Here is a 19,745-nt window from a genome sequence, read left to right as displayed (position 1 = left end):
GGATGAAGGGGTCGGGTGGGAAGAAAGTGGTCCAGGTTGTGGGGAATAGCAGGTGCAAAGGCCCGCGGTGGGGAGAAGCCAGGCACAATTGGGAGTCAGGAAGGTGAGTCTCCCTGCGGTATGGAGACTGGGAAGGGGTTGGGCATGATGAAGAGATAGCATAGACACTGGAGGCCTGTGTCCTAATGTCCCAGGTAGGTGAGGACTGGGTTAGGTGGGGACACATGGATCAGTCACTCTGATTGCTGCAGCATCAAAGCCCCTGCTCCAGCTGGCTCCTACCCGGGACTCCAGGCCTCAGCTCCAGACATGGGCCAGCAATGCTAGAAGGGGTACCTCCCTGTACCACTCTTGAGGGTTTTCTCCTTCCGGAAGAGCCATACACTTCTCCATTGCAGAGGGACCCTGGAGTCCCAAAGTGGCTGGAAGGTTAAATTCTGCCCATGGTTTTCTTCCTCACCCTGCTTTGTCCCCAATGACTTGAGGACTAAATACCAGGTATGCAAGAAAAGGAAATGGGACTGTTTTATTGGGAATGCTGGGCAAAGAAGAGCCCGCGTTAGTGTCCTGGGACACATGCAACAAATGGCCGCAAACTGGGGGGCTTAAGACAAAAGAAGTTCTCAGAGTTCAGGGGCCTGGAAGTCCAAAATCAAGCTGTCACAGTGCTGTGTTCACAACCAGGGCTCCGGGACAGGCTTCTACCTGCGTCTTCCAGCTCCTAGTGGCTCCACACGTAACTTGGCTCATGGCCGTGTCCCTCCAGCGTCTGCCTCCGTCTTCTTGTGGCCTAATCCCTGTGTTTTCTCCTTTTCTCCTGGAAGGACATTTGTCATCGGGCTTAGGGCCCACCTTAACCTGGGATGAGCTCAGGTCGAGATCCTTAATTATATCTGCGAAGACCCTTTCTCCGAATAAGGTTACATTCCTAGGTTCTGGGGAGCGTATCTCTTTGGGGACCACCATTCAACACACTACAGGTCCCTGCGCTGGCCCAGGAGGTCAGGACACCATCTGAGCCCTGCATTCCCCCGGCATGGGTCCGGCTCCCCCTGGACAAGCCTCAACCCCCCAGCAGTGGCTGCTGTTGGGAGGGGGACTCAGGCTAAGCTTCAGGGGTCACCGGGCAGGGTAATAACCATGGTGGCTAATATTTAATGAGCCCCGAGTTCTTGCCAGGCCTGCACCGTCTCCTTTCAGCTGGCAACAACCCAGTGAGGCATTGCACCAACGAGCAGGTGAGGGCCGCTTGCTCGAAGGTGGGGGAGCCCTTATCTCCACTCAGGCACTAGACAGGGCCCCTCTCCACCTACCTCCCCTGGGCTGTCACCCAGAGGGCAGGGCTTCTCTCCCCATGGCTCAGTCATTCTTGAGACCCACGCAGCAAAGTAGGACTGAATCCAAGGACACCTCAACTGCTTTGTTCTGCTTGGGGACAACAAAGTCTAACTACTTTTAGAAGCTGGTTCAAAACCCGCCTGTGGCCAGATCTTTTGACCAGATTGCTCTTATCACTCATTTATTTACTCAAAAGAACATTCTAATCCAAAACGGACTCAGTATCTAAACCTAAATGAGCCATTGTGAGCCCTGCCCAGGTCCAGCCTGGCCCCAGATGCATTAGTCTGTTCATATCACTGTCCAGCGTGCCCTGCCATTTACTCAGCTCTTTGCCAGCTGGGGGCCACTGAAGGGCATCTGGCCGGCCTGTGCCCTCCAGGTGCTTGCACTGAGTCAGGAGCTCAGGCCGGGGCAGAGGAACACCCAGTCAGTCCCCAGTGAGCCGTGTCCCCATAGGAGGGTGGTGGGCGTCCCGAGGCTAGTGGTTCTCAGGCTTGACTTTTGAAGTGCCCTGGAAGGAAGGCTAAGTTCAGGCAGGACTCAGGACGTAGGAGGAGGCAGGCAGGGGGGCGTCACCAGCCTCAGGCCTCCTCACCAGCTTTGGGTGAACTGCCTAAAACACGCACAGTGACCGGGCCCCTCCCCAGCTCAGAACCTGTTGGTAGGAGTTTCCTATGGATGCTGTAACAAATTACCCCAACCGAGTGGCTTAAAACAACCCACATTTATTTTATCTTAGTTCAGGAGATCAGCAATCTGAAATGAGTATCACAGGGCTAAAATCAAGGGATCAGCAGGTCTAGTTCCTTCTGAGGCTCTAGGGGAGACCATTTCCTTACTGTTTTCACCCCATTTCTTGTCTTGTAGCCCCTTCCTCCAGCTCAAGATGTGTCTCTCCGTCCTTACCTCCTCTTCTCTGACCCTCCTGCCTTCCTCTTTAGAACCTTGTGATTCCATTGGGTCACCTAGATCATTCAGAATACTCTCTGTCTTGAGATCCTTAACTTGATCACATCTGCCAAGTCCCCCTCTGCCAAGTCAGGTGACAGTCACAGGTTTTGGGGATTGGAACAGGGACATCTCAGGGGCATTGCCCCCAGAGTCAGGCTCCTTGGCTGATCTGGGGGGGGGGGGGCTTGTCCCCTGTATGCCCCTCCCTTCAGCATCTCAGAACTGTTTGCTTGTCTCTCAGTGAGCCCAGCTGTCTCCCACCTCTGCCTAGGCTGTGCATCTGCCTCCAAGCCCTGGAGAATCTGTCTCATCTGCCAGAGCTCAGGGTCCCCTCCTGTTGAGAGCCTCATGGCTCCTCAGCTTCTGGCTTATGCAGAGGTGGAAAAGCCACAGAGGAGGGCCCAAAAGGAGCAGGTGTTGGGGTCAGATGGCGAGTTTGAATTCTGACCTACAGAATCCAGGGCATCAGTAAGACCTCAGGGAGAGTGCTGGGTCAGAACCCTGTTTCCAAGCCTCGCTGAGTCTCGATTTCGAACCTGTGCCCTGGGCCCACGTCCCTCACCTTGGAGGGAAGCAGTATGACAGCCTCACTGGTTGGCTGGTTGGCTGGTCCCGCCTGAGACCTGTGGACGGATCCAGGTGCCACCTGGTGATCAGAATGGGGGCCTGAGAGCGCCCCTTGATTGGGCATTTGCTTTTACGCAGAACCCACAAAACACACTGGAGTTGGTTCTTAGTACAGGCTCAAGGAACAGTAGATACAGACCTTAAGACATAGTTAGGAATGCAAGAGGTTTGGGGGTGGGGTGGTTAACAAAGAGGAGGGAGGAAAGGGAGGAGGCAAGCAGAGACCCCCAGTGGCCAGGCCCTGTGCTCCCGTCTTTGGCCTGAGGTGCTAACAGCCCCTGAGGTGCTAACAGCTGGAGGCTCTTGGCTCCCTGTACCCCTGCAGCTGAACAGTGAGTTGTTTTTTTTCCCTTCCTTCCTTTCTTCCTTCCTTCCTTCCTTTTCTTTCTTTCTTTCTCTTTCTTTCTTTCTTTCTTTCTCTCTCTCTCTCTCTCTCTCTCTTTCTTCCTTCCTTCTTTCTTTCATATGATTTATTGTCAAGTTGGCTAACATACAGTGTGTATAGCATGCTCTTGGTTTCCAGAGTAGGTTCCCATGATTCATTGCTTTACGTACAATACCCAGTGTTCATCCCAACAAGTGCCCTCCTCAATGCCCATCACCCATTTTCCCCTTTCTCCTGCCACCCCCTCCCATCAACTCTCAGTTTGTTCTCTGTATTTAAGAGTCTCTTATGAGTTTGCCTCCCTCCCTGTTTGAAACTATTTTTCCCCTTCCCTTCCCCCATGGTTTTCTGGTAAGTTTCTCAGGTTCCACATATGAGTAAAAATGTATGGTATCTGTCTTTCTCTGACTGACTTAATTTCACTCAGCATAAGACCCTCCAGTTCCATCCACATTGCTGCAAATGGAAGGATTTCATTCTTTCTCATTGCCAAGTAGTATTCCATTGTATAGAAAAACCACATCTTCTTTACCACTTCATCAGTTGATGGACATTTGGGCTCTTTCCATGGTTTGGCTGTTGTTGAAAGCCTGCTATAAAGTGAGTCCTTTCTTTCTTTCTTTCTTTTCTTTTCTTTTCTTTTTCTTTTCTTTTTTTTTTTTTTTTTTTGACCTGGGTTATTTATTTATTTATTTATTTATTTATTTATTTATTTAAATAATAAATTTATTGTCAAATTGTTTTCATACAACACCCAGTGCTCATCCCAACAGGTGCCCTCCTCAATGCCCATCACCCACTTTCCCCTCCCTCCCACCCCCCCATCAGCCCTCAGTTTATTCTCAGTTTTTAAGAGTGTCTTATGGTTTGGCTCCCTCCCTCTCTTTTTTTTTTTTCCTTCCCCTCCCCCATGGTCTTCTGTTAAGTTTTTCAGGATCCACAGAAGAGTGAAAACATATGGTATAAAGTGAATTCTTTCTTAAAAGGGAGGTCCACAGAGCACATCCTGCTGCCACACGGCCCTGGTCATTCATTTGGTCATTCCTGAGCCCTTCTTGGTGTCAGGCATATTTTAGATACCACTGGGGAGACCCAGTGTGGTCAAAATAAAGTTACTGCCCCCTTAGAGTTCTTACCCCATGAAGGACCATAGGATATAAATAGATAAAAAGTTCACTGAGTAAGATGAAACACGGAAGTTGGGGAGAGAATGTCCAGGGAGGAGTCCCTGGTGAGCTCACGAAGCAGGAATTGTCAGGACAGCCAGGAAGGACACAGGTGTCCAGGCAGAAGGAACAATCTGGTGTCCGTCGTGGGAAGGAGCTTGGTGCCTGTAACTCGTCCTGAGAGCCAGGCCCGGGCCCTCCCCTCACCCGCATCCTCACCCTGAGGGTCCCTCTTCTTGTGCAGCCTTTGGTCTGGGTGGCCAGTCATGGGGATTCTTGGCTGGATAGGGAGAAGGAGATGTGTTGGGTTCAAAAGTGAAGGACGGAGCCAGATCCTAGAGGCCAAATGTTGTACAATCCCTGGTCTGTGAAAGGTCCAGAACAGGAATATCACAGAAACAAGAAGCGGATTCGTGCCTGCCAGCGGTTGGGGGAGGGAGGAAGGGACATGAATATTTCATGGGCACAGGGTTTCCTTCTGGTGGGATGAAATGTTCTGGAACTAGCTAGAGGTGGTTGTCGCACACCATTGTGAATGAGCGTTAATGTCACTGAATTGTTGGCTTTAAATGGTTAATTTTGTGGGGCGCCTGGCTGGCTCAGTCAGTGGAGCATGTGACTCTTGATCTCGGGGTTGTGATTTTGAGCTCCACATTGGGCACAGAGGTTACTTACTGTGTGTTGTGTGAATTTTATCTCAAAAAAAAGAAAAATTCACACACACAAGGTGAGGGATGAGAGGGTGGGGGTGGGGGCATGAAGGCCGTGGTCTGGCCCCAGGGAGAACATCTACGCCTTGAGAAACTCTGGGTGGGAGGAGGGATCTTCCACAAAAGAGAGGCTGAGGGGCAGGTGTGTGCAGAAGGTGGGCAGGTCTGGGAAACGGTGAAAGCGCCTTTGCAGGACAAGTGGGGAGTCTGGGGTCAGGCGGAACTCTGCAAGAGTCCTCACCCATTCCTCTGTCTTCTCCTTTCTTTTCCTCTAAGCTGTGAAGGTTCCGCATCCCCCAACTCGAAGCCTGTATGATCGTGAACGCCCGAGTGCCTTGTTTGGTGCCATCTACCCCCGTGAGTACCTGCCCTCCGAACACCCTGGCCCAGCTGGGGTCCTGGCAGGGTCTCTGGGGCTCACCCGTCCCAGCCTGGGGTGCTCCTGACCCACCTCATCCGTCTCTCACCTGCTCTGTGTATGCCAGGTCCAAGAAGTCCCCTCAGGTGTCCCATCCCCCTGCCAAGCACCCAGCTCCCTGGCCATGGCTTCAAGCCATCCTGGGCTCCTGGTTTACCCTTCAGCCGGGCTTCCTGGCCAAGCACCATCCAGGGGGCCGAGACCAGGTGTCTGTCCCCTAGCTGCAGGGGTGGGATGAGGGGCCCATTCGCCATCCTGGGCCTCTCTGCCTGGGGCCCCATGAGCTGGGCTGGGGGATTCCTCTGATTGCCATCACCACGTACCAGGTACCTGCGGATGCTTTACAGCCTGTGCTGCGCTCTCTCCCTTCTCATCCACGCCGTCCTTGGCCCAGTTGGGTGGGTGTGCACTACTCTCCCGGCTCACAGTGCGGAGCTGCGGCACCGCAACCCTGACCCTGGATTCCACGTTCATGTGCACTTGAGCATCCGACTGTGGCGTCATTTATCTGGAGTCATCCCCGGGGGAACTTTAGGGTGTGTCTGGGACGGGGTGAGCCATGGGAAAGCACTTCCGGTCTTGTCTACTTAATGGGTATGACCCATCAGGCCAGCCGTCCCCCACCCCCCCCACCTGCCCCATGATTGTTGCTGGGACACAGCATCGTCTCTCCTGCCTCTCTCAGGCCTGCACCCCCGCAAGAGTGTGTGCTCAGCCACCTCAGGCTCCCAGCCTCCGATGCCAGCTCGGCCTCCATCGCTGCCGCCCCTGCCCCTGCTGCCACCACTGACGCCATCCCAGGGGGACCCCCAGCAGGTCCTGCGGCCTGCCCGGCACACACGACCTCTGCGCCTCGAGTCCCGAGCCAGCACGCAGCCTGCCAACCCGTGAGCCCTGCGTCCCTCACCCCTCCCTTCATCCCTCCTCTCCCCCTGCTGGCAGAGACTGGGCCCTGAGCTCAGCCTGAGGAGGGTGCAGGGGACCTGGACATGGGTGAAAGGCCTCCATAAGGGACTGATTTTGACTCAGTGGCTGTTTTTATTTGTGTTTTTTTTTAAGTTTATTTGAGAGAGAGACAGAGAGTGAGCGAGGAAGCGGGGCAGAGAGAGAGAATCCCAAGCAGGCTCCACGGTCAGCTCAGAGCCTGACGCGGGGCTTGATCTCATGACCGCGAGATCATGACCTGAGCTGAAATCAAGACTCGGACGCCCCTTAACTCTATACATACACACACAACACAATCCTTTTTTATCCTGCACTTCGTGGAGAACACAGCTCTCTAGATTGAATTTTCCACTGAGCCAACATAATTCCTTGACCAGTCTTCAATACAACAGCTAATGTGCTTTTAAAAACAATCACTTTCCTTTTTTATTTTGCCGAAATGATTCTATCAGAATCAGTTCCTAGTACAGCTACTGCCGACGTATGTTTTCTTTGGGGGCCGTTATTTCTGACCAGACCACTTTCCTCATGGGAGCCAAATATTACTGTGTGCCTCCTTTTGTATTTCATGCTGATCCTTCCCACCAGTCATTATAGTCATGCATTGGATATTTTTAAAACCTGATTGTTGATGTTTACGTTTTGGCCAGTCCTCGAGGAATTGGGAGCAGAGGCCCCTGGAACGCCCTGGGCTGCCCTTTCCCCAGGGCCAGAATCCCGCTCGCCTGTTTGACGTCCTTCTGTTTCTTCCGGGGGGTGACTGCCCATACTCTTGGTGGAGCGAGGAGCAGACTGGGAGGTCATGATGACCTGATCTGGCAATTTAGGGGGCAGCCCAGGACCGCAGAGGGCGCATACCTGCCTCCCAGCATTGGACACGCCCGGCTTGCTTGCGCTCCTTGCCTCTCCCCTTCTCTTCCTCTCCCTGTCCACTCCATGGCTCTGGCTAGTTGTGCCCACTATGCTTTTCATACTTCTGACACGTCTTCCACATTTCACAATCTCTCCCTGTATGGTTTTGGGGCATGACCCCCCCACCCCACCCCACCATGCACTGGAGGCCCCGGGGAGGGCGGCTGAGTGGGCAAGGGAGTCGGGGGAGGGAGCTGCCCAGGGGTCTGCTCTGGGGGAGCCAGAGTGCTGGCATGGAGTGGGAGCCCTGGACCTGGAGGCCATCAGAGTCTGGGAATGCTGCCTGCCTACCCCCTTCGTGATGGTCTCCCGGCCGTGTCCCCAGCTCCTCACCTGTGACCACTCCCAGCCCCTGACTTCTCTTTTCTTTCCCCAAGGAATGTGTCTAAATGAGGCCAAGCTTTTCCTGACCCGGGTGACTTACCTGTCCCAGACACCTTGGGGGGCACCGGCTGGTGCAGTCCTGGACCCTGCACCCACCCCCGTATCACAGATGAGTATTTTTGGCACGTTCTCCCCATAATAAAATCTTTCACTTTTTTGACCGTGGATGAGGGTGACTGGCCTGGCACCCCCTGCAGAGGGGGCCTTGTCTGCCCCACGTGGGTGGGTGGACCTGCTGGTCCCTACTCAGGCCCCCACCCCAAGGTCAACCTCCCAGAGCCGCTGGCCAGAACCACCCTGGCTGAGTCCCAGCAGAGAATCAACAGCAAAGCTTCTTGCCTCTGCCACATTTCCCACCACGGCAAAGTGTCCTGAGCCTGCCCTAGCCCTGTGTTCTGGGAAGATCGGAGGTCTGGGGGCAGGGGTAGTGATGTGATTGGCCCAGGTTTGCTCAGGGAGGCCTCAGCTCTCCAGCGCCCGGCCAGGAGCTGTCCTCTTTGGGTGTTGCTCACGGGTATGAGGTCCCCAACTTCCATCACCTCCCACGTCAGGAAAGAGAGGTGCAGCCCGGACTCAGGCAAAGCGTCCCATGCCAGGCTTGTCCCCTGCAGCCCTGACCCTCAGGCACCCACACAGGCAGGATTCTCAGACCCTCCTCTCCATCCCCGCTGGCCCCCGCAAAGCTGTCTTCCCAGCCATTTCTCAGATTTACAGAGGGAATCGTGCCTGAGTTGGTTCCTGTAGCTCAGGCATTGAGGAGTGAGGCCCAAGGAGGTCACGGTGTAACCATTTGCCCCCGACAGGCTCCTTGGTGTTTTGGAAGGTGGGGATACCCAACAGCAGCCAGCCGGGAGCGATGCCAGAGGATGACAGTCCTGTCCCCCATAGGGGTTGTGGGGGAACAAGCCAGCTTTTGGTCTGGTCCCAGATGGGAGCTGCAGGCAGAATCCTTGCCCCTCCCCTCTTCCAACCCCAGAGGGTGGGGCCTGCAGGGAACTGGGAGGGAGGTGCTCAGGAAGTAGCCACCCCAGGCCAGCAGGGAAAGGTGCCTGGGGAGCAGACAGAACCAAGATGGGGTCAGCAGAGTGGGAATCTCAGGAGGTCCTGGGTTTAGCCTCCTCCTCTGCCAGGGGGACATGGTTCCTGGCCTGGGATGCAGCGGCCGTACCAGGCTGGACCAGGAGGAAGGGAACCAACCGTGCCAGTCATGCGGGCTGGCCTGGTGTGGGGCTGCAAAATGAGTTGGGCAGGAGGGGGAGAGAGAGGCCTCTTGCCAAGCGGAGGGTCCTGCTTTGAGGGGCTGCTGGAAAGGAGATGCTGACTGACGACCACCCTGCACCCCCAACACGGCCCACAGCCCACCGCTGCAGGTGAAAGGGTCACTGAACATTTCTACCTTCCAAAGACGACGAACTCCGTAACTCTAAGGTATAAACAACCGAGAGCCGGTTCCCAAGGCAAGTCGCCAACAGCGGAGAGCTGAGGTGCTGGAAGGGCCGGCCTTCTGTGCAGGGACCTCCTCCACTAAAATCAGCGCACACTGGTGTCCCTGGCTTGACCCCCAACTCGCTGCGGTTCTGGGGGCTGTAGGCAGAGAACCACCAAACCAACACACAACCGCCAGAGAAAGGCTTCTTTTCGCAGTCCCCCTCATCTTGCTCGTGGCTTCCTCAGGATCCACGGAAAACGACCCCACCAACACGTGCAGCTCTTATCCCCCAGAAGAGGAGAAACGGCCCCCGAGAGCAGAGCAGATCGCTGCCATCGGGTTCCCAGCACCTCGTGCTGTGCCCCCGACACGCCTTCGGCCAGCCTGGGAGTGGGTCTGAGAGGACCCAGCGCCCCCCTCCCCTAAAGGAGCTGAGTTCTCCTAAGGCTCCTATGAAACACATATCGCCCAAACATAAGCTGTGGCTAAGCAACCAGAGACCTTCCCAAAGGCAGGAATTGCAAAGAACCTCGCATCAAGAGATCTGCTTTTGTCGGCACAGGCGGCCTCCCCAGCACTGGCCCCGGGAAGTAACCAGCCTCAAAGCACTCATCTGTCCTCAGAGGAGTCCTGACGTAAAAGCCCCTCAGAGACCTCCAGGGCCGTGGCAGCCCTGCCCACTGCCGGACTCGGGGGCCGGCCTTGGGGACACCATGCTTTCCTGCAGCCGGACACAACGTGTTCTTAGAGAACCCCGGGAAGACCCTGGGAACATCCCTTTCATCCGAGAGAATCCAAACAACAAGCCCCTTTTTTCAGCTGTCTCAAGGAGGAGCCCTGCCTGCCCACAGAAAGCGTTTTAGCGTCTCCATCTACCAGGTGCCCCCCTCCGTCCCCGCGGAGCAGGGCTTTTACTTCTGAAGCTCTTCCTGGTGAAAAACAAGATCCCCTCCAGATCCCGATTTGGAGACAGGAACTGGACACACGTCTGTGGCCAGTGGAGGGGGCTGACTGATGACAGGCAGGCTGGCTGGGTCCCCCCTCTGATGGTCAGCTTCAGCCCGTTGTGACCTCGCAGGAACCCGGGCCAGCTGTTTATTTCCAAGATCGGCCAGAAGTGAGACTTTTTGTGCAGACTCCAGTGATTAAATGTCGGCAGGCCATCCTGAGAGAGATGGAGCATTGTTTGAGCCAAGCTGCACATGTCAGGGGACTATGGGTTTGCAAAGCCCCAAATTAGCATGCCCAGGTGCTTTAACGGCAGACCGGAAAGATGCACCCACTGCTCATCACCTGGGGAGGCTAGACCATCCCACGTGCTGCCACATCCACTCTTCAGGAATGAGATACTCGGAGCTCAAATTGTCCTTTCAAGCACTTCAAGGATGCAGACAGGGTTTTTTAGAGCAGAACTTTGGAAACAGTCATTTGAGCTCAAGTCTGGCAGGCAGGTAGGGGGTGACCATGCCCAGAAGACGCTGGGCTTTTAGGTGACAAGGCCAGGTCCAAGGAGGTGCCAAGGTGGACAGCCAAGGATGGCCGTGTCTGTTCCCTTCCACTCATGCACCCAGTACCTTTGCTTTTCAGCCAACTTACACTTTGAACATGTTAATAGACAGTTACGGACTCGTTCGACTTTGCTTCTGAGCTTCCGGCTTGGGAAAGTTGAAGAAGGTTCCAGGTTCTCTGTTCCCACCTCTGGCTTCCCTTTGAGTTTGGCCCACTTTTACAGCCTTTCCCTTGCCTGGGGGAATGTTCAGACCAGGGGATCCTGGCACACCTGGCAGGGCCTCTGCATTGCTGGAAAGTACTAGAGCCCCCGGCCCTAGCTCCAACCCTGCTCTCTGCCCCCTCCTGTCCAGGTACCCACCTTGGCTGAGGCACCTAGGGAGAATCAAATTCCTGGGCTCTCCTCCAGAACAGTTGTCTCAAGCACCCAGGGGACCTTCACGCCCCACAAACTTGGGGGTCACAAGGCTGGTGGCTCCCAGTTGCTGTGGGGGGGGGGGGGCGCACTGAGGCTCCGCATCCCAATCACCTGAGAGCTGTTTTAGTAACAGCTGTGACGCTCTGTTAAGTTCACCCTTTCAACATGTACGATTAAGTAATTTTTATTCCCAAGCCGATCAACCAATAGCCTGGGGAACGTTTAAAATTATACCGTCGAGCCTTCCCCCCCGAGACTCTGATGCCGTGGGGTCTGGGAGTCTATGGTTTGTCTTTTTACAGAGCTCCCAGGAGGCTCTACTGTGCAGCCAGCCATGGGAACCACAGGTCTAGGAGACATTCTGCCATGTTTACAGACGTTTTTGGTTGTCACAACTGGGAGATGCTGCTGGCGTCTAGCGGGTAGAGGCCAAAATGCTGGTCAATATCCCATAGGGCACAAGACACTCCCAGCAGACAGTGAGCCAGCCCCAAATGTCCACAGTGCCCCAGTTGGAAAGCCACGGCCTACAGGAACTCCCAGTCCTTTCTGGCCTGAGGTGACCACCTGCGACCTCCAGGCACAGCCCATGGCAGTCGCCCAGGAACAGAAAAATGCACCTCACCTCCAATAGATCAGCACTGAGTAGAGATGTCGTGGAGGAACATTTCTCAGTGTGGAGCTCGAGGTCCTGCACCTCTAACAAGCTCCCAGGTGGTGCTGCTGGTCTGGGGACCAGACTGTGTAGCCGCCCAGGGTAGAGCCTCCTATGTCTCCAGGAGTGCAAATTCTAGATGGAGCCCTGGCTCTCTGGTGCCTCTGACACAGTCATCATTCCCTGGGGCAGCCCAGGCACACTCACCCCTCCGCAGCAGGTAACCCATAAACACATACTTGTCTCTGCATTTCTCCCACCACTTGAGGGGGGTGTGGCAGTTATCTGAGAATTTTCCCTCATCAAAAAGAACGGAGCAGCAGCGGTAGCGAAGATTCAGGAGGGCCCAAGATGTCCTCACTCTTATCCATCCCGCCCCTCCCTACCCTCCCCACACGCACCCCAGAAACAGCTGTGCCCCCGCCTCTGGACTTCAAGAGGAAGGCCCTTAGAAGGGTGGGTTTCAAGATGAGGACACAACTCCAAGACCTAAGCAACAGCTTGGGCGGGGGCCCAGTGGACTTCAAGAGGAAGGCCCTTAGAAGGGTGGGTTTCAAGATGAGGACACAACTCCAAGACCTAAGCAACAGCTTGGGCGGGGGCCCAGTGGTCAGTCTTCAGTGACACCCAGAGGGTACAGTCAACCAGGAGCCCGTCCAGGGTCCAGCAGGGTGGAGACAAAGCTGGGGAGGCCAGGGAGCAGCAGTGGCGACACCAGCACAGGAGCATCCTCATCCCTGGGCGCAAGGGCAGGACTGCGGTGAGGAGTGCAGAGACATCAAACAGGAGACCTTCTGCAACAGAAGACACTCTCCAACCCAGTCATCATCCGCAGAAGGGGGCACCTGAGGGGCTGGGCGCCAGGTGGGCCATCCTAGGTTAGGGAGTGAGATCTGCCTCTACTGAGGATTGGGCAGAGACCGTGGCCTCCCTCCTTCCCCAAAGCCCAGTCCCTCACAAGGGGTGCAAGGCTGAGGCTGCCCTGGGAACCGTATCCCCCAGCGTGGGCAGCTGTGGGGGGAGGGGGAGGGGACAGAGTGGGGCATCCCTGGCTTCTCCCTTGGGGTGAGAGCAGGTGTCTGTCCCAGCCCAGCTCAGGAGCAGCCTGGGATCCCATCTGCTCTCCCTGGTTTGCCGGTCTCCTTAGTGACAAAAGGTCTGAGTTGCAGGTTGGACTCTGCCCTGGGCTTGTCCTGTTCCTGTCACGAGCCCCCACTGGCTCTGCGCAGAAGCCTGCTATCTGACCACGGGCACTGTGGTCTGCGGCTCCCCAGGGGAGGGCCCTGCCCTACCAGGCATGTTTGCTGGAGGTTGGGCTTGGAGTGTCCAGCCTGCAGCCTGCAGCCAGCCATTGGGGCCCTAAAGACACACAAAAAAAGGTCCTTATGTGAAACCCAAGCAGACTGGAAGGAGTCGTTAGCCCTGGAGGTCAGGATCAGTCCAGCCGGACAGGGGAAGGATGGGCAGGAGGGCTGGGATTCTGGGAACACTGGCCAGAAATGAACTTCCTGGGAAGAACCTTGGATGGGCAGGAAGATTCCAGAGCCACGTTATGGTTGAAAAGACAGCAAGAGACAGCAGCAGTGTGGAGCCAGGCAGGACTGGGGGGGTGGGGGTGGGGTCTGGGCTCTGTCAGTGCCCTGCCTCTCCTCATGGAGCCAGCTGGCAGCAAAGCTTAGGATACGAGGCAAGACCACAAAGCCTGGTGGTAGTTTGAACTCTTTTCTTCTCTTTTGTTAAAAGGGGGAAGGGAAAGGGTGTGAGGTACCCCCGGGCTCTGGGGGAGGCATGCAGGCAGCCCCAGCAGGCAAGCGCTGGGGAATGGGTGGGAAGAGTCCTGGAGTTTCCCACAATTCTTTTCTCTGCAGGGAACAGCAAGGCTGGCTGACAAGGGGGTGGGAGAGAGGGGCGGGGCCCTGGGGAGAGGGGTGGCGGGCAAGGGGTTTGGGGGCTCACTCTAACATGCAAAGTCCAGCTGCCCTGTAAACTAGGTTGCGTCTTGAGGAGCGACATACATATAAATACATACACAGCTACACACACACATGCGGAGAAGGCTCTGCATTCCCGAGGGTGGGGATATAGGCCTGCTGGCCCCCAAGGAGCTCCAAGGCAGGAGCCAGCCAAGTCTCCGCTGCTGTGGCGATTCTCCGCAGCCCCCTGGGGTGGGGCAGGGCGAGCGAGTCCTCTGGGGAAGGCTGCTTGTTCTCTGAAGTTCCGTCCACCAGCACCAAGACGATTCTGAACCACATCCATGCAAGCTGGGTGCCGCGGGCCTGCGCCTCCGTGTTTGCGCGCGGGCGGCCTGTGTGCTGGCACCAGGGTCCGGTCTCTCCTCTCCAGGGCTCCGGGGAACGGGGGTGCAGACAGAGGAGGGTGAAGGGGGCCCGCGGAGACATCCTCTCCCCCGCCCCACAGGGTCCTGGCCTCCGGGAGGGGGGAGGGGCCTCCCTTATCTCTCGGCCTCCATGGCGGGGTGGGCCCTCGGTTCTGAGGCGGCCTGTTGGGGGGCCAAGGGCGGCCAGTCTGACGCTGGGGAAGGGGGTGCCGGAGTCCACAGGGGCGGCTGCTGTGGCTGGTGGTGCTGTGGCCCCCCTGGGGGCGAGGCCGCGGTCGGCCAGCTGGGTGCCGCGAAGCTGCCAGTGGCGGCGTGGGGGAAGTGCGGCGGGGGGGACGTGGCCGTGGCGGCCATTGGGCTGCCACTGCCGCCACCGTGGAAACTCTCGGAAGCCTTGAGACGGGAGAACATGGTGAGGGCATCGGGGAAGTTGGGGGGCGTGGCGGGGGTGTTGGCAGGAGTGCACATCTGTTGGGGGGAAGAACAGAGTGGGGGGTGAGCACCCCTTTCCGGGAGCCCCCGGCCTCCCACTGCCTCCTAGGAGCAGGCACACACCCAGCCACCGTTGGGAGCTTCTGTGCCTCTTCCCTGGATGCAGCTGGCTTCGTAGGACAGTCCCCTAGCTGGGGGCTCCAGACCCACGGGCCATGTCCCCGGAGGACCCTCCCGTGCGAGCCAGCGGCCTCTACACTGCGGAGAGCCACGGCGGCTTCCTTCCCCTGCCCTGTACCAGGAGCACCCCCTAGCACCCCGGGGAGTGGAGGGACACTTACCATCTGGTGGTGGTGGTGGCTATAGGGGATGTTGGTCTCCTGGAAAAAGGCGCTGAGGGCCGTCTGTGGGAAGAAAGGGCCCAAGCTCAATTACCCTCCGGCCCCCCACCCCCACCCCCTCCATGGACCTGCGCCGCCCTCGTTCCCAGGATCTCTGGGGCTTGGAGTGGCCCTGAGCCTGGCTACCGAGGGAGAGAAGTGAGTGTAAGCAGTGTGTCTGTCACAACTCAACGCACGCCACCTCCCAAGGAGGCGCCACAGGCTCCCAGGCAGGTCTGGCAGGCGGTGAAGACCCTCACACTGCCTGCCTCCCTCCAGCTTGCACTGTGACCTCGGGAGGGGAGCAGGCAGCACCCCTTCCTGGTGTCACAGGGAAAGGCCTTTAGCAGAGATCAGCTGTTGATTTGGGAGATTTGAGCCAGACAGTCACCAACTCCATGGGTGGCAGCTCCCTAATCTGAGCCTCAATCTCCTCATCTAGGAGCCAGGGAACAGCAAAAGTTCCCAGATGTTAAGTCTGTGACCCACCTGTCCCTCTCCTTGGCTGGCCACAGGAGCCTGCCATGACCTGGGCCTCAGTGTTTCCAAATGCACCACAAGGAGACCGGACCAGGTGGCTTCCACATTCCCGTCCCTTGCCGCAGTAACCTCTTAAGACCCCAGTTCCAGCTGAGAGAGCCAGAATTAAGTAGGATGGCCTGGGTTTTGCACTCGCTGGCCCCCTCACCCAAGCCTCCCTCAGAATGTTCTTAAGGTGTCAGAGCAGGGGGATGGCAGACATGCGGTCGGGCACCTGGGGTGGTGCGAAGGGGAGCGGGAGGGGGCAGAGTGTCAGACAAAGGTCCGGGGAGAGGGGGCTCCAGGAGCCCTGAGGGAGGTGCTGCATTTGGTCTGTCCTGGCTGGGGCCCTGCAGGAGGGGCACTGAGGAGAATAAGGGAACCAGCTGCTCTTGCGAAAGTGCTGGGTGAGGGAGTGTGTGAAGGGTCTGCCGGGCCCTGCCCAGGCCCAGGCCCAGGCCCAGCCCCAGCTGCCCTCCATCACTAGCCCCCCCCACCCCCAGGCTCACCACCCTCCCCAGCCCAGCCCGGACCCAATCCCTTCCCCCGCCTCCAACACAGCCAGAAACCCAAGCTGGCTCCCAGGGCTTGCCCTGGGGTTTTGTTATTTTTTTACATTCAAATGAATTTTTCTGGGAATTTCCTGCTGTAGATGCCCTACCCCAGTGTCCCCAGACAGGGTGTGGGAACAGGCTGGGGTGGGTGCTGGTCTCTAAGCGCCTCCTCAGGACTCCTTCCCACCCAGGAGCCCCAGGGGACACACCCCAACTACTCCTTCCCAACAGCAAATCCAAAGGCCATTTGAGTGAGGATTCCAGCACCGCTGCTACCTTAAAGCACCACCACTTAAACACACAGGTCCCCTCCCCCAGCAGCCTCCTGTCCTCATTAACACCTGAATCACAGAGATGTGACCCAAAAACACTGTGAGCCTGCGGGGGAGGGTACAGAAAGAGTAGCCCCGGGGAGCCCCTCACTCACTCTCACGCAAGGACCTAAGGTTTGGGGGTTCACAACCCATTTTCACCTTAAGTAAACCTCCCTAGTATCCATATCCCCCACTTTACAGATGTGAAACGGAAACTCCGCGAGCCCGAAGCATATGGCTCCTACCTCAGGAGGCCACCAAAACTGCAGGCAGCTCCGGCCCCTCTTGGGGACAGGGTCTCCCCCAGGCATTTCAATCCTCAAAGCAACACTTTTAATTCGTGTGGTGGAGCGACACCAACTCGTGCTGAGTGACAGCCCAGCTGGTGCCAGGCTCCCTGCGCTGGGCTGAGAGTCCAGACAGGCCAGGCCCTTCCACCAGACACCTGCCCGCCCAGCCCCAAGCAGGGAGGGAGCCATGTGTGCAGATGTGGGACTCAAGCAAACTGCCGTGAATGTGGTTTTGCAAGTTTTGCCACATCTAGCCCTTGAGACAAACAGGCTGTTTAGGGAGCTTCCTGCAGGGTGGGGCTGCAGGCCCTGGGGGTGGTGGGCACAAGGGAGTGGCCACTGGCTGTAGAGATCAACTCCCACGCTGGAGGTAGGGAGGAAACTGAGGCCAGAGGAGGAAAGGGAATTGCCCAGAAAGAGCAACCTCCCACATTGTGTGAAGACCACACAGGGTCGGCGGTCCCTGCTGAGAGCACGGGTAGAAAGGTGTGAGCAAAGATTCCCCTGGCTGGATAGGCCACTGCTTCCCCAGGCTGTCCAAACCTTTGGGCTGGAATTCTGATCCCCCATCCCATTCTTAAGAAGCTGAGTCCTAGAGTCCTCAGTGTATCCCCTGCAGGCCCGAACACCTTTCCTGGGATGGCTCCCCATCAGGAAACCAGGCTCCCAGCAGGCAGGGCACAGACACCGTCTGAGCTGTGACCTTACACCTGTGAGGGGTGGAGCTCAAGGACTCTGGCCTCTTCCCTAGATACCACCCTGGGTTATTTCTGGGGCAGTTGAGCTAGGCAAAGCCAGGTGGCCTCTTGGCAGCACAAGCTGTGGGCACTAGTGTTCTGTGGGTCAGGGAGGCCTGGTGGGTGGGGTCCTGACTGGGGCAGCCCCACCTCCTACCCAGCTGACCGAAAAGCCACCGAACCGTGTAAACCATGCTGTGCACTGTGCAGGTAAATTCATCTGCCAGCACAGAGGAGGCCACCCGAACACGCCTCTAGGGCGGGGTGCACAGATGCACACTCGTAGCTGTAGTGTGGGGCTCCCAGCACAGCACCCGTACACTCGTGTGTGTACACGCGTGGGCACCATCTGCAAAACGGCGACGTGTGTGTACACGGAGCACACAGCCCGCACCCGCGCGCCGGGTGGACTGCGTGTTTACACACACGCCGACATGCCCACACGTAGCGTGGCGCGTGCGTAAATACAAATGCACATGTACGTGGACACACGCGCCGCCGAGCTGTCCACTGGGCACGCAGACCCTCAAACCCACTCGTGCGGGGCGGCTCTGCCCACGGGCCCGAGCTCCCCGTCCCAGCAGGCGGCTCCCGAGGTGGGGGCGGCGCGCGCCCAACTCGGCCCCAGCCCGGGGCGTCCTCCTTCCGGCCGCCCGCCGACTGTCCGTCCGGGCCGCGGCGACGCCCCGCCCTGGCCGTTACCCGAACAAAAGAGGGGGGACCCCGCATCCCGACCGCCGGGGGGCTCGGGGGGGCGGGGATCTCGGGCCCCGGTGGGGGCGGGCCGCCCCTCCCGCGCGGGCGGCGTTTCCGGGGACCGCGTAGACGCGGCCGCACCGCCCGGCCGGACCCGCACGCCGCGTGTGCGCGCTGCGGCCCGGCCAACGGGGCGCGCGGACGCCAGGACACCGGGCCGAGTGCGCGGCCCCGGCCCGGGCGGAGCGCGCACCAGCACGTGTCCACACCGACCCAAACACGCGTGGCTGGCGGGACGGACCCCCGGTCCCCGGTCCCGGCCCGGCCGCGCACCTCGAACTGCCAGTGGGCCGCCTGCAGCAGCTGCTTCGCCTGGTCGGCCGCGCAGCCCGCCGTCAGCACGAACTGGTTGATCATGACCTGGTGCTTGAGCTCGTCCATGTTCACGGACATGGCGCCGCCGCCGCGCTGCCCGCTGCCTCCCGCCGCCGCTCTCCTCCGCCTCACGCGTCCACCATTAGCGAGCCGGCTCCGGCTAATACAAATATTTACTGTGCGGCTGTGACTCACCGAGCCTCGCCTGGCTCGGGGCCGCGGGGGCATGCTGGGAGATGTAGTCCCGCGCCGCCTGGCCGGCCGGGGGGCGCGAAGAGGTGTGTCTGGACTCTGCCCCTGCTGTGTGCGGAAGCGGGCGGCCGTGTCTGCGGGCCGTCACGCTCTCAGGGGTCCAGCAGGCGGGGCCCGCTGGCGTCTTTGCCCGGTGTGCCTGGCATCCCTCTGTTGAGTGGGCGCACACTTGGGGGTGGGGGTCCCCTAGGAATTTTGGTACAAATCGGCAGCTCTAGGACACACAGACCCGAAAGCCTGGCACACAATAGGCGCCAAAAAATACTCCTTCCTTGGATGAATGAATCTGCCCTTAAGGGCTCTGCAGAAAGTCACCGCCTCCAGGAAGCCTTCCAGTCCCCCACCCCAACACCCAGAGCAACAAGTTCACGTCGCCCACTCCTGATGCGGGTCCCTCCCCGACTTAGCGCTCAGCCACACACACACTACGTCTGGGGATGGGATGGCGCGGACAAAACACGAGGTGGACAGACCCTGGTGCCTCCGGGTTCCCTCCCCGCGGGGCTCCCACTTTCCCACGCAAAATCTCGTGCGCTCTGCCGGAAATCTCGGCTTTGGCAAGCGGGCGCAAGGACCCGGCGGAGCCAGTTCCGGGGCGGCCCCGAACTTCTATTCCCAGAATGCCCCGGTTTATTTGCATCGTTTTGTCCCGAATGACGTCAAGTGAGTGAGGCCGCGCCTTGGCCAATGGGCGGCCTCAGAGTGTTAGGACCTGGCCATATAAGGTAAACAAAGCTGGCCGCCCAATGAGGCTGCAGCGGGGGCGGGCGCTGGGCTGGGGCCGGCGGGGGCGCGTCACGTGGCGGGCGGGGGCGGGACTGGAGCGAGCGGGAGAAGGGGGGAGTTGCGGGTAGTGTTTACAGTTCCGCACGCGCCGCTTCCGGGTGACGTCTAGGATCGGGCGTGTGGGACCAGGGCGTGCTCGCAAAGGGATCCCGGGCGGGGAGGCGAGGAGGAGTCTGGCGCGGTTACCCCCCGCTCTGACTGACCTTGGCTCGGTTCCTAGAG

At 58.3% G+C, this 19,745-nt stretch overlaps 2 protein-coding genes across 6 annotated transcripts in view; one reads left to right on the top strand and one right to left on the bottom strand.

The window, feature by feature from the left end:
• CE3H16orf96 (chromosome E3 C16orf96 homolog) overlaps positions 1-8,004 on the top strand; it is a 38,273-nt gene extending 30,269 nt beyond the window's left edge. The window contains exons 15-17 of one of the 3 annotated variants that reach the window (XM_043560666.1): positions 5,457-5,537; positions 6,284-6,485; positions 7,833-8,004. In XM_043560666.1, the coding sequence (XP_043416601.1) occupies positions 5,457-5,537; positions 6,284-6,485; positions 7,833-7,848 (299 nt within the window). In that variant the 3' untranslated portion in view covers positions 7,849-8,004. Of the gene's footprint in view, positions 1-5,456; positions 5,538-6,283; positions 6,486-7,832 lie in introns of those variants that run through there. The other 2 variants (XR_006294253.1, XM_043560667.1) reach the window with 2 other exon arrangements.
• Positions 8,005-13,558: 5,554 nt separating this feature from the next.
• On the bottom strand, positions 13,559-18,682 carry UBALD1 (UBA like domain containing 1). 3 transcript variants are annotated; one of them, XM_043560670.1, is made up of 3 exons: positions 18,444-18,682; positions 14,962-15,024; positions 13,559-14,656 (listed from the first exon to the last, which is right to left on the bottom strand). In XM_043560670.1, the coding sequence occupies exons 1-3, from the start codon at positions 18,561-18,563 to the stop codon at positions 14,303-14,305; spliced, it is 537 nt and encodes a 178-aa protein (XP_043416605.1). In that variant the 5' UTR covers positions 18,564-18,682; the 3' UTR covers positions 13,559-14,302. The 3 variants fall into 3 exon arrangements, with proteins under 3 accessions (XP_043416605.1, XP_043416606.1, XP_043416604.1); XM_043560671.1 differs by lacking the exon at positions 18,444-18,682 and adding an exon at positions 17,988-18,158; XM_043560669.1 differs by lacking the exon at positions 18,444-18,682 and adding an exon at positions 16,633-16,836.
• Between the last annotated feature and the right edge of the window lie 1,063 nt (positions 18,683-19,745).

This window comes from Prionailurus bengalensis, chromosome E3 (assembly GCF_016509475.1).
Source record: "Prionailurus bengalensis isolate Pbe53 chromosome E3, Fcat_Pben_1.1_paternal_pri, whole genome shotgun sequence".
NCBI lineage: Eukaryota > Metazoa > Chordata > Mammalia > Carnivora > Felidae > Prionailurus > Prionailurus bengalensis.
This window is presented reverse-complemented; position numbering and strand designations above follow the sequence as displayed.